The sequence below is a fragment of the Camelina sativa genome, chromosome 10 (assembly GCF_000633955.1).
Source record: "Camelina sativa cultivar DH55 chromosome 10, Cs, whole genome shotgun sequence".
In the NCBI taxonomy this organism is placed as follows: Eukaryota; Viridiplantae; Streptophyta; class Magnoliopsida; order Brassicales; family Brassicaceae; genus Camelina; species Camelina sativa.
This window is the reverse complement of record NC_025694.1, coordinates 11,165,794-11,177,858: the sequence shown is the minus strand read 5'-3', so window position 1 is coordinate 11,177,858 and position 12,065 is coordinate 11,165,794. Positions and strand designations below refer to the sequence as shown.

Sequence of the window (12,065 nt, the reverse complement as noted above, 5' to 3'; positions counted from 1 at the left end):
AGGGCACAGTGGAGATGATCTTTAGCGTAAGTCCTAATTAACTTCAGTGAGCCTTTATTAAAATTTTCAATGTTCTATATTAGCTCGCCGAGTAATTAAGCGGGGTAAATAATTATCAAAAAAACAAGAAAAAGAAAAGAGGAGTTAAATAGTCAGAAAAGAGTTTTACTGGTTGTTGTATTGAATTTTTATCCTTTGCATATTATTTTTATTCAGTTTTCTATGAAATGTTCCCTATAAATGAAACAATTAGCTGTAGAAAATGTTAATATTCATATTTTATTCTGAGGTATATATGTATATGGTAACCGTTGAAATCGAAAGAATTATGTTTTTTGGTTTGTTGAAAATGACCAAATTATATATCAAAACTCTTTCTTTTTTGTCAACCCAATATATTATATATTTGTCATTTAGAAAATTCATTCTGAGTATTAATAATTTAGTGTATTGTACAGCATCAGTTTATCAAATATATCGACTATTCATTTCAGTTTGCTTTCGACCCCAAATTATCGAACTCCTTAGATTTATGATTTCTAAACCTGTAAGGGTGTTGTCTAATTAATTTTCGTGTTAGACAGTTTTCTTTTCCATTATCTAAAAACCTCTACATCACTACATGTCTTCGACAACTGATAAAGATCTTACAATATAGTTTTTAGGTTGTTGTCGTTTTATATCTACCTTTTGTTTGTCACGCGTTGTCGTTATCTACCTTTCTTTTCTAATTTGTATCAATTGGAATACATATAAACTTCGGTAACTTAGTCGAGAGGTTTACTCTATTCCGCCTTCGATGATGACCGCTCGCAGTGAGCGCCTAAGAGGAGGGCATGCAACCGAAAATACTTACTTTATTTATATAACATAGTAACATACGGAAAAAAACTGATGTTAATAAACGACAAAAGTTAGTAGTAAATTTTATTTTTATTTTGTACAAAACGAGAAGTCATTCGTTTCCGTGACCGTGGTTGCACGTAACGTATCCATGCATGACTTTGTTTTGGCTTTTTCTATCCTCAAAATACGCATTTCTTTCTACTTCCTAACTCCTAAACATAAACACAAAACGTTAAAACAAGCATACATATATAAATAAAATATTGCAAGTTTGGTACTGGTGCATAATCTCAAACAATATATACTGCACGAAACCAAAACATAAAATACAAAACTTCAACGAAAAAAATATGGAAAATCCGAGCTCAAACATAGAAAAAGTTCAAGAAGATTGTTATAACGAGTGGATGAGTTTACAAGCCAGACGGATGACGGAGCTTAAACAAGCTCTATCCAACGGTGAAAAAGATGATGCCAAGCTTCGAGATTTGGCACGAACGGCGCTCAGAGACTTTGAAGATTACGCCGGAAAACGGTCCAAACACTCCCGTCGATATAGCTCAAACTATTACGCTCCGACATGGAACACTTGTCTTGAAAACGCACTTCTTTGGATTGGAGGTTGTCGTCCTTCTTCGTTTATACGACTCATATACGCCATGTGTGGGTCTCAAACTGAGCACCGTTTCTCTAACTTCCTCCGTAACGACAACATCGACGGTAAGACTTAGCTCAAGAATACTTCCAAGTTTGTTGTATATGTAAATTTTAGGGTTCCATGCATGAAAGTTGCAAAACTCTATATTAAGTGTGGTTAAGTGCATTTAATTTGGAAACTATAGATTTATATTTATGATTTGTAATTGTTAAGTTAGGGTCTATTATTTTTATATAGTTTTTGAACCTTAGTTTTCTAGTTTTTTGGATTTAACATATACAATTGGACTTTTAGTAATATGAACACAAGTAACAAATATAGAAGGATGGAATGTAGTATTTATAGCTTTGATATAAAATTTAAGATTATTTTCATGATATTTCTTTATGATAACACTTCAAAATGTATTGCTTAAATAAATAAATAACAATAATTTCATTTGCTCTTCCCTAGATCTAAGCATGGCTCTTGGTGAGACACATGGAGAAACGGGAGGAGAAGACTCGATGAGTGATCTAACGGCTGAGCAATTATTCAAGATCAACGAGCTTCATCTGAAAACGGTGCAGGCAGAGAACAAGCTGAGTAAGCAATCTGCAAGCTTACAAGAGGACACGGCGGATATACCTATGGCCATGGCTGCATTTTACAAAGAGGAGATCGGCGAAACTGACGTGGTGGTGGAGCGTGCGCTTGATAAGCATGAAGAGGATATGGCTGGTTTATTGGTTGAAGCGGATAAGCTGAGGTTGACCACGATGACTAAGATAGTTGAGATTTTGACGGCGGTTCAGGCGGTGGATTTTCTTCTCGCCGGGAAAAAACTTCATTTGGCGATGCATGAGTGGGGAAGATGTAGAGAACATCGCCGGGTCGAAGCTTATGGTGGTGGTGATTCGGGTGGAGAAGTTGCCGGGGAGTGATTGTTGTCATTAATCAATAGTTAAGTCATACAAGAATAACAAGATTGGACTGATCTTTTTTGTTAAAAAATAAAATAAAAAAAGATTGGACTGATCTTGGCAATAATTATATAGTAGTATTTTAGATTTTTAGAAATTTGTTTTGTTTAGTTTCGTAGTAAGTAAAATGTTTTAATTCGTAGTTGTTTAGGATAATATCGCTATACGATAATACTTTTGGTCTATCGTTAGATATTTCTTTTTTTTTTTGTCGTCATCGTTAGATATTTCTAGTGTAAGTTTATTTTTCTTTATTTTTTGTCTTTCATTGATAGAGTTATATGAGTCGGACCGGTGTAAATATCCCAAAAAAATTTATGGTCCTAGTTCAATTTTAAAAAAATGGGCCTTATTTGCATATAGTTTTTTTTTGAAATTTTTTTTGACTTTTAAATACATTATTTTTTATGCTAATTTAAAGTGATTCCAGTGCAAATGCACACCTTACACTCCTTATCGCCGGCTGACAGTCGGCACCCAGTAAGATCTTTACAAGGCTCGACGGCAATTTTAAATTTAGTCATTTTCCATTCTCAATTAAAGGTGAGTCATCTCTTTTGTCGGGGTCGACTCTCGCGCGTATCGTAGGTATATATATAGCCGTAGAAAATATTTATATTGATTATTGATGAATGGTAACGAGAATTGAAATGTTATATTGATTACAGAAAAGTACTTCTTACCTTGGCAAGTAACTAATGTTGTTTAACCATAATGCTTAGAGAGCTATACTAAAGAAAATACAATTACCTACTTCTACGAACATGTAAATTTGTGAAAATGAGCATGCTATAATCAGAAAATTGTTCCAAAAAAAAAATATTAAGTCATATTCTTCTGCAATCGAAGGAGCAAAGGCCATTGCGCTCTTGCACGGTTGCACCTGCAGCCAATATAAACTATAAACCAACAACGCGCGCCCATTCTCCTTTGCCCATTTTGGTGTTTCTTTTGGAAATGACAAGTACTGAAGTAGTATGAATTTTCACACCATATTAAGGTTATCAAAAACAAATAGCCCGATCGATTAGGGTTTGTTGAACTTTTCACCATATTTCATTTATAAACTGTAAATAGTAAACAATTACTATGATTCTTAAATATTCTTGAATTTTGATTAGAACGAATAGTAGTAATTGTTTTGTTTTCCAAATACTATTTGACTTAAAACGCTTAGACAGATTCAAATGTTTCTCTATTGTATGACTTTGTCGGCAGAAAAAACTATAGTTCTCACCCAAATACTGAGTTTGTAGGAACATTTCAATATTATATAAAAAAAAACTTTCTAGAGAGAATTTTTCGGACAACCAAAATAGAGTGAGAAAGACTAACTTCTTTGATATATCATGGTTTTTACGGTTTTTAACCATGATATAAGTGTGTTTTTTGAGTCTTTTCATTTGTTTCTAGGATTGTTTTTGAGTCTTTACAGGTTATTTAGAAATTTGACACAGAAGAAGCAAAGTGGAGCTATTTGGATGACTTTGGAGCATTTTACAGAAGGAAAAGAACTTGGACTCGGATCAGAGCAGCAACGTCGACCGGCACCGAAGGAGCATCGGTCGACACCTATGTTTATCTGACGAGAGAAAGAAGAAATTGGAAGTTTTACAATTTTACCCAAAGTTTTCCTAAATTGCAACACAAGTCCTTGGCGTGTTTTAGGACATATAAATAGTGTTTTTGGGTTTTAGAAAACCCTTAAGTTATTTTCTAGCAGCTTTTTTGAGAGAGAGATATTGAGAGCTTTTGGGAGAGAAGGATCTGAATTCTTTTGTAGAGAGAAGATTTCTAAACTCCCTCTTTTTACTTTTAATATCTATTGCATGTTATTCAGAATGATTTGTTCTTCATTAAACATGTCTGAGTAATTTGCTTGTTAGGTTTAGGGTTTTTTCACAGAGTTTTTTTTTATGATTTATTAGATCTGTGATTTTTAGGGTTCTTAATCTTTTATGATCTTCATCTTTGGTTGTTCTTCACAATAGTTCTTGATTGATCACCTAGAATTATTATCTTAGGGAAATTAATTGATATGAGAATATAATTGTTTTCCTGATTAAAACCATTGATGAACAAAATTACTTTTTACTAAGAGATTTGAATTAGTGATTTTGTGAACTTATCTAAACCTGTTTTTAAAGCTGATTTTTAACTTAGAATTTTACAAAGAGATTTGAATTTTCTGGTTTTAAAATTTAGATAATAATTGTAGTGAGAACTGAATTATTTTACCAAAAAGTTTAGAGTTCTACATCTGATTTTTATTGCATTAACCCTAATTAATCTATTGCTTTAATACTTCATAATTACCTGAGAAATTCCCTAAACCTAAACTTTTGATTTTCTGAATTCACAACCCTTTGATTTAATATTTTGCATTGTCTTTTTTTTTTTAATACAATTTAATCTGTTTAGCATAATATCAAAAACTCTATAATTTATTGTGTTTGATCTTGAGTCTCTGTGGATTCGACCCCTAAGTACTACATTGATCTCTTGTTTGAGAGAGTAGCTCTAGGGTTAATTTGAGCATATCAAATTTTGGCGCTGTTGTCGGGGACTCTTTGATCTACCATTAGATTTGAGTATTGTATTTCATCTAAATTTTTCTTTTTATTTTCTACTTACACGCTTTTGTTTCTTTTCTCTTGTGTGTTTCAGGTATATGCCTAAGCCAAATACCAGGAAGAATCCTACTTGTCCAGTTGTTAAGCTTACAAACCAAGAGTTAGGACAACTAGAGCGAGATAACACAAAAGCAGCCAAATCAGCAAAGATGGTCAACCTAATCATATTGAGACCAGATGCGGATGGTGTTTTGAGGGATCAAGAGGGCCACTTGCGCAATGAGCAGCGCCAAAAGCTTGATGCAGAAGGGAATGTTATTGCTGAAGCTGTTGTTGTCAATGAGCAGGCTATTGGCGAGCAAGTTCTTGTTGTTGACGAACAGGCCGATGGTGCCGACCGACGCTAACAGGGCATCGATCGACACCCCCTTCCTGCAGACAGACGTGGAGCTGTAAACCACGTCGAGAATCTGGTTCGAAGACAGGAGAACAACCGAGACTTGATCAGGACCATTGCTGACTACAACCGGGCTGATCTTGTGTATGAGAACCGGTCTGCTATTGTTCCTCCTCCATTCCAGAGGAATGATTTTGAGTTGAAACCTGCTTACTTTCAACTAGTTGGGCAGAGACCTTTCTCTAACCTGCCCAATGAGAAGCCTTTGGACCACATAGAGCATTTTGAGGATCTTGTAACCAGTATCAAGGCTAATGGAGTGACTGAGGATTACATCTTCTGCAAGCTTTTCCCTTACTCACTTGCAGGAGAGGCATCTCAGTGGTTGAAGCAGTTACCAGCTGGATCATTGACAAATTGGCATGACGTCAAAGTAGCCTTCCTTAATTATTTTTATGATGATGCTATGTCTGATGAGTTGAGAGTGAAGCTGTCCTCTTTCAAGCAAAGACCAGATGAAGCTTTCAAGGCAGCTTGGGTGAGATTCAAGGCCTATTACAGGGACTGTCCACACCATGGTTTTTCAAGGGTGCAACTGCTAAGCATTTTTTTAGAGGGATTGACTGGGAATATCAGCTAGCTTTGGATGCTGCAAGCCATGGGAACTTCAAGACAAGATTTCCAGAAGATGCAGAAGCTTTGATTGAGAATTTGGCTTCCAGCAATAGCACTAAGAGAGCAGATACTGAAAGGAAGAGATTGCATGGAGGATTTGATTCAAACCAGCTAGCTTCTATTAATGTTAAGCTTGATTTCGTTCACAATCTCCTGGTTGGTAAGAAATCAGTTCACTTTGCTGTTGAAGTTGAATCATTTGAGCCACAACCTGAGTCTGGGAATGAAGAAGCAGATGTCAACTTTGTATATGGGAATCAGGGTCAGAGATTCGGTAATCAGCAAAGCAACAAGCCTTACAGTGGGAACTTTTCAGGATACACTCCTAACCCATATTACCAGAAGCAGCAACAGAACAGTGGCTATACAAGAACCTATGGGAACTCATCTTATCAGTCTCCTCTTCCTAAGACTTCTTCTGAGAGTAGAATAGAGGTCATGCTTGATCAGCATCTTCAGGGACAGGAAAATATGACAGTGACATTCAATGGAAAGATCGACAATGTCTACACTGAGCTGAATGGGAAGATAGATGCATTAAACATTCATGTCAATAAGCTAGAGAATCAAATTATTCAAACAGTTGGATCCGTCAAGAGGCAAGAGGGATTTCTCCCTGGGAGAACTGAGTCAAACCCCAAGCATGCTTGCAATGCCATATTAGTGAGGGATGAAGAAGATGGAGAAATTGAAACTGCAGAAGAAGGATGGCAATCGGCCAAACTTGAGACGGAGAATTCGACTTCAGACAATGGTGTCGGTCGACACCACATGGGTGTCGGTCGACACCCCTCTCAGACAGAACCAGAAACTGCAAAATCTGAGGTTCCAACAGCTGCTGAGAGGGTGTACAAGCCTAAGGTCCCTTTTACTAAGCCAAGAAGGTCCAAGCAGGAGCTTGAGGAAGCTAGATGCAAGGCAATGATGGATAAGGTAATGATTGAGATATCTTTGATTGATGCAGTAAAGCTTTCACCACCACTTAAGCGGTATGTGAAGAGAATGGTATGGTTTAATCCCTGAAGAAGGAGCACTACTTACAAAAGATGTCAGTGCAATTCTGTTGAACCAGCCTGTTCAAAGGATAAAAGAGAAGTAGCAAGAAGTGATAGTATCTGAGAGAGTGAGTGCAGCAATTCAGTGTAGGACTGCTAATAAGTTACCAGATCCTGGAAGCTTTGTACTTGATTGCTCAATCTCAACATGAAGGCTTGCACACTCACTTTGTGATCTAGGCTCTAGTATTAACTTGATGCCACATTCTGTTGCTGTGAAACTAGGGATGACAGAGTTCAAGCCAACTCAGATTGCTCTTATCTTAGCTGATAGATCCAAAAGAATTCATGAAGGTGTTTTAGAGGATATTCCAATTAAGGTTGGAAACATCATGATTCCCACTGACTTTGTGGTGCTGAAGTATGATAAAGAGCTTAGTGATCCTCTCATCTTAGGAAGATCTTTCTTGCCAACAACTGGTGCAATCATAGATGTGCAGAATGGACACATAACACTAAATGTGGAAGGTTTGAGTCTGAACTTTGAGATGGATAAGCTGAGGAGAGCTCCTACTATTGATGGACAAACTTTTTCTGTTGAAAAAGTTTCTGCTACACGAGCAACAGGCTCAGAATGGATCGATGCTCCATTAGCATCGGTCGACACCCCTCCACATCCGAGCCTGCACTTGTCCACAACTGATGCTCCAAGTAAAAAAACTGCTCCCAAACAGAAACTTCCCCACTCCACACTCCAGAGTCCCAGGCAAGGCCAAGGTACACATCCTCTGCACCTAAACCCCCTCCTATCATCAACAAGGCTTTCAAAGGTACAAAAACTGTTTTGCAGTTAACCAAGCCACGAGATTATCGTAGAGCGCTTGTTTCTTCTGTTGATGATTTTGCAGGACATAAAAGAAGCAAACCCATCCCAAAATCCCGCCATGGTCCTATTCCTCATGTCCTTGGTAGACCTCACTCTTCTACTGCTTATACACCACCTTGGATGAAGAGGTCATGCTATGGGAGGCATTCACTGCCACGTTCTGATCCACCCGATGCCTGAGCTTCAACACAGTCCAGCTAATGACTGAAAACAAGCGCTAAGTGGGAGGCAACCCACTTCTAGGTTTTTCTTTTCCTTTTGAGTCATTTTTCTTCTTGCATTGAGTCAGTTTGTGTTTGAAATTTGTGTGAACTTATGAGTTATCTATCTATCATGTTGCTTTTAACTTGTGTTTGTGTTTGAGTGCTTCTTAACAGAACTAACATCAAAAGGATTAATCCAATAACACAAGAACACAACTTACTGCAACTAAGGAGTTTCGGCCAAATTCACTGTTCGTCGAGGGTGTCGATCGACACAACTCTGGCATCGGTCGGCACCATAGGGTAACCCGAGGAAATTCATCTTTTCATTCAAATTTTTCAACACAATTTTTGTTTCTTTACTCNCCCCTCCACATCCGAGCCTGCACTTGTCCACAACTGATGCTCCAAGTAAAAAAACTGCTCCCAAACAGAAACTTCCCCACTCCACACTCCAGAGTCCCAGGCAAGGCCAAGGTACACATCCTCTGCACCTAAACCCCCTCCTATCATCAACAAGGCTTTCAAAGGTACAAAAACTGTTTTGCAGTTAACCAAGCCACGAGATTATCGTAGAGCGCTTGTTTCTTCTGTTGATGATTTTGCAGGACATAAAAGAAGCAAACCCATCCCAAAATCCCGCCATGGTCCTATTCCTCATGTCCTTGGTAGACCTCACTCTTCTACTGCTTATACACCACCTTGGATGAAGAGGTCATGCTATGGGAGGCATTCACTGCCACGTTCTGATCCACCTGATGCCTGAGCTTCAACACAGTCCAGCTAATGACTGAAAACAAGCGCTAAGTGGGAGGCAACCCACTTCTAGGTTTTTCTTTTCCTTTTGAGTCATTTTTCTTCTTGCATTGAGTCAGTTTGTGTTTGAAATTTGTGTGAACTTATGAGTTATCTATCTATCATGTTGCTTTTAACTTGTGTTTGTGTTTGAGTGCTTCTTAACAGAACTAACATCAAAAGGATTAATCCAATAACACAAGAACACAACTTACTGCAACTAAGGAGTTTCGGCCAAATTCACTGTTCGTCGAGGGTGTCGATCGACACAACTCTGGCATCGGTCGGCACCATAGGGTAACCCGAGGAAATTCATCTTTTCATTCAAATTTTTCAACACAATTTTTGTTTCTTTACTCTTCCCTTGCTTGAAAACATTGGGGACAGTGTCGTTTAAGTCTGGGGGAGGTTAGTACTAACTACTAACTTAGTTTTGGGTTTTTATTGTGTCAAAACCGATTTTTGTTTTTATTGAGTCAAATTTTTCAAAATTTTGGAATTATAATCTCTAACTAATAACTATTGTTCTTTGGCTAATACTCTAATGACTCTTGACTAAGCTTGACCTCAGAACTGAAGTGTGGAAAAGACTATGAGTTGTATCAACAATCCTGAAAGCCCTTATTCAAAGGATATCTAGTTAAACTAACGTTGTCTCAACTTTTATCAGGATTTTAACCGGACTTAATCTCTTACTTTGGGGTTGGAAATCAGTGGACTAAACTTCTTTTTCAGGCCATACAAGACAGTGCAATTTTTCAAAATATGTTTCCCCTCTCTCTTCCCTTCAGTGTTTTGTGAAAAAAAAAGAGAGAAAGATAAAAAAAAAAGGAAGAATAAAAGATGAGATGATTTTGATCAGTTTAGAGAGGTAGGTAAATTACCCGTGACCTAATTATTCTATTCTTGAATCAAATGATCACACAAAGCATGGAAGCGAGGGATAGGTAATTACCAATGACCCCGGTATTCGCTTACATCTTTGATTTGAAAAAAAAAAACAAGAAGAGAAAGTTAGGAGAAACAACTCATTAGAAGTGAGAAAAGGGAGAGGAAAGGAGATGTATGAAGAATGTCTTGGCCTGAAGAGAGTCCATATGCCACTGATCGATACACCAAGGTAAGACTCACCTCTACTTGCTTTAATTTATGTAATGAGATGACAATGGTGAGGCTAGAGATTCCAGAGGATTGTGGGATTTGAGTAAGGAATGTTGATGCTTTTCAAATGACAAAGTATATGAAGTAAGTTCTTGAGAGTCAAGGCGATGAAGAGTACGAAGATCAGTTGTCTGCAGTTAAGGGAGTTCTTATGTTTTCAAACCTCTTTCACAGGTCTAAGTTTCTGTTTTGCTTGAGGGCAAACAAAGGCTAAGTCTGGGGAAGTTGATATATCATGGTTTTTACGGTTTTTAACCATGATATAAGTGTGTTTTTTGAGTCTTTTCATTTGTTTCTAGGATTGTTTTTGAGTCTTTACAGGTTATTTAGGAATTTGGCACGAAGGAGCAAAGTGGAGCTATTTGGATGACTTTGGAGCATTTTACATAAGGAAAAGAACTTGGACTCGGATCAGAGCAGCATCGTCGACTGGCATCGAAGGAGCATCGGTCGACACCTATGTTTATCCGACGAGAGAAAGAAGAAATTGGAAGTTTTACAATTTTACCTAAAGTTTTCCTAAATTGCAACACAAGTCTCTGACGTGTTTTATGACATATAAATAGTATTTTTGGGTTTTAGAAAACCCTTAAATTATTTTCTAGCAGCTTTTTTGAGAGAGAGATATTGAGAGCTTTTAGGTGAGAAGGATCTGAATTCTTTGTAGAGAGAAGATTTCTAAACTCTCTCTTTTTACTTTTAATATCTATTGGATGTTATTCAGAATGATTTGTTCTTCATTAAACATGTCTGAGTAATTTGCTTGTTAGGTTTAGGGTTTTTTCACAGGGTTTTTTTTTTATGATCTATTAGATCTGTGATTTTTAGGGTTCTTAATCTTTTATGATCTTCATCTTTGGTTGTTCTTCACAATAGTTCTTGATTGATCACCTAGAATTATTATCTTAGGGAAATTAATTGATATGAGAATATAATTGTTTTCCTGATTAAAACCATTGATGAACAAAATTACTTTTTACAAAGAGAATTGAATTAGTGATTTTGTGAACTTATCTAAACCTGTTTTTAAAGCTGATTTTTAACTTAGAATTTTACAAAGAGATTTGGATTTTCTGGTTTTAAATTTAGATAATAATTGCAGTGAGAACTGAATTATTTTACCAAAAAGTTTAGAGTTCTAGATCTGATTTTTATTGCATTAACCCTAATTAATCTATTGATTTAATACTTCATAATTACCTGAGAAATTCCCTAAGCCTAACATTTTGATTTTCTGAATTCACAACCCTTTGATTTAATATTTTGCATTGTCTTTTTTTTTAATACAATTTAATATGTTTAGCGTAATATCAAAAACTCTAAAATTTATTGTGTTTGATCTTGAGTCTTTGTGGATTCGACCCCTAAGTACTACATTGATCTCTTGTTTGAGAGAGTAGCTCTAGGGTTAATTTGAGCATATCACTTTTGCTTCAAAATGTGCAGGCACAGGCAATGACGACCCCTTCCACTGTTCTATTTCATCAAGAACAAGAGTTACATTCCAAATAGGAGTTTCTTAGATATGTTGAAGAGGCTTAGTTCAAGCAAAGATCTAGGATTAATTGGTTAAAAGAGGGTGACCTGAACATTGCCTACTTCCATAGGATCACACAGTTGCGAAATGCCTTCAATGATATTCGATCATTCTCTACTCCATCAGGTTCCTTAGTTGATGATCCACTGGAAATGAGGAGAATGGCTGTCAACCATTTTCAATCTATTCTTGCTCCTACGTTTCTACAGTCCTTACAAACTTCCCCTTCCTGGATTCAAAACTTGATCAGTTATACGTGTCCTCTCGAACTCAAGATCACAATGGAGAAAATCCCAACAGTCAGTGAAATAACCAATATTCTTTTCAAACTCAAGGAGAACAAAGCCCCAGGACCCGATGGATTTACCTCTGCTTTT

General features: G+C 36.8%; 1 protein-coding gene across 1 annotated transcript; it reads left to right on the top strand.

The window, feature by feature from the left end:
* LOC104718448 lies at positions 1,112–2,720 on the top strand. The gene is made up of 2 exons (XM_010436200.2): positions 1,112–1,566; positions 1,958–2,720. The coding sequence occupies exons 1-2, from the start codon at positions 1,197–1,199 to the stop codon at positions 2,425–2,427; spliced, it is 840 nt and encodes a 279-aa protein (XP_010434502.1). The 5' UTR covers positions 1,112–1,196; the 3' UTR covers positions 2,428–2,720.

What these genes read in the sequence shown, in the direction of transcription:
- LOC104718448 (XM_010436200.2), top strand. Translation starts at nt 1,197, where the DNA reads ATGGAAAATCCGAGCTCAAACATAGAAAAAGTTCAAGAAGATTGTTAT. An exon ending in CCGTAACGACAACATCGACG is followed by an intron (nt 1,567 to 1,957) that starts GTAAGACTTAGC and finishes GCTCTTCCCTAG; the next exon opens with ATCTAAGCATGGCTCTTGGT.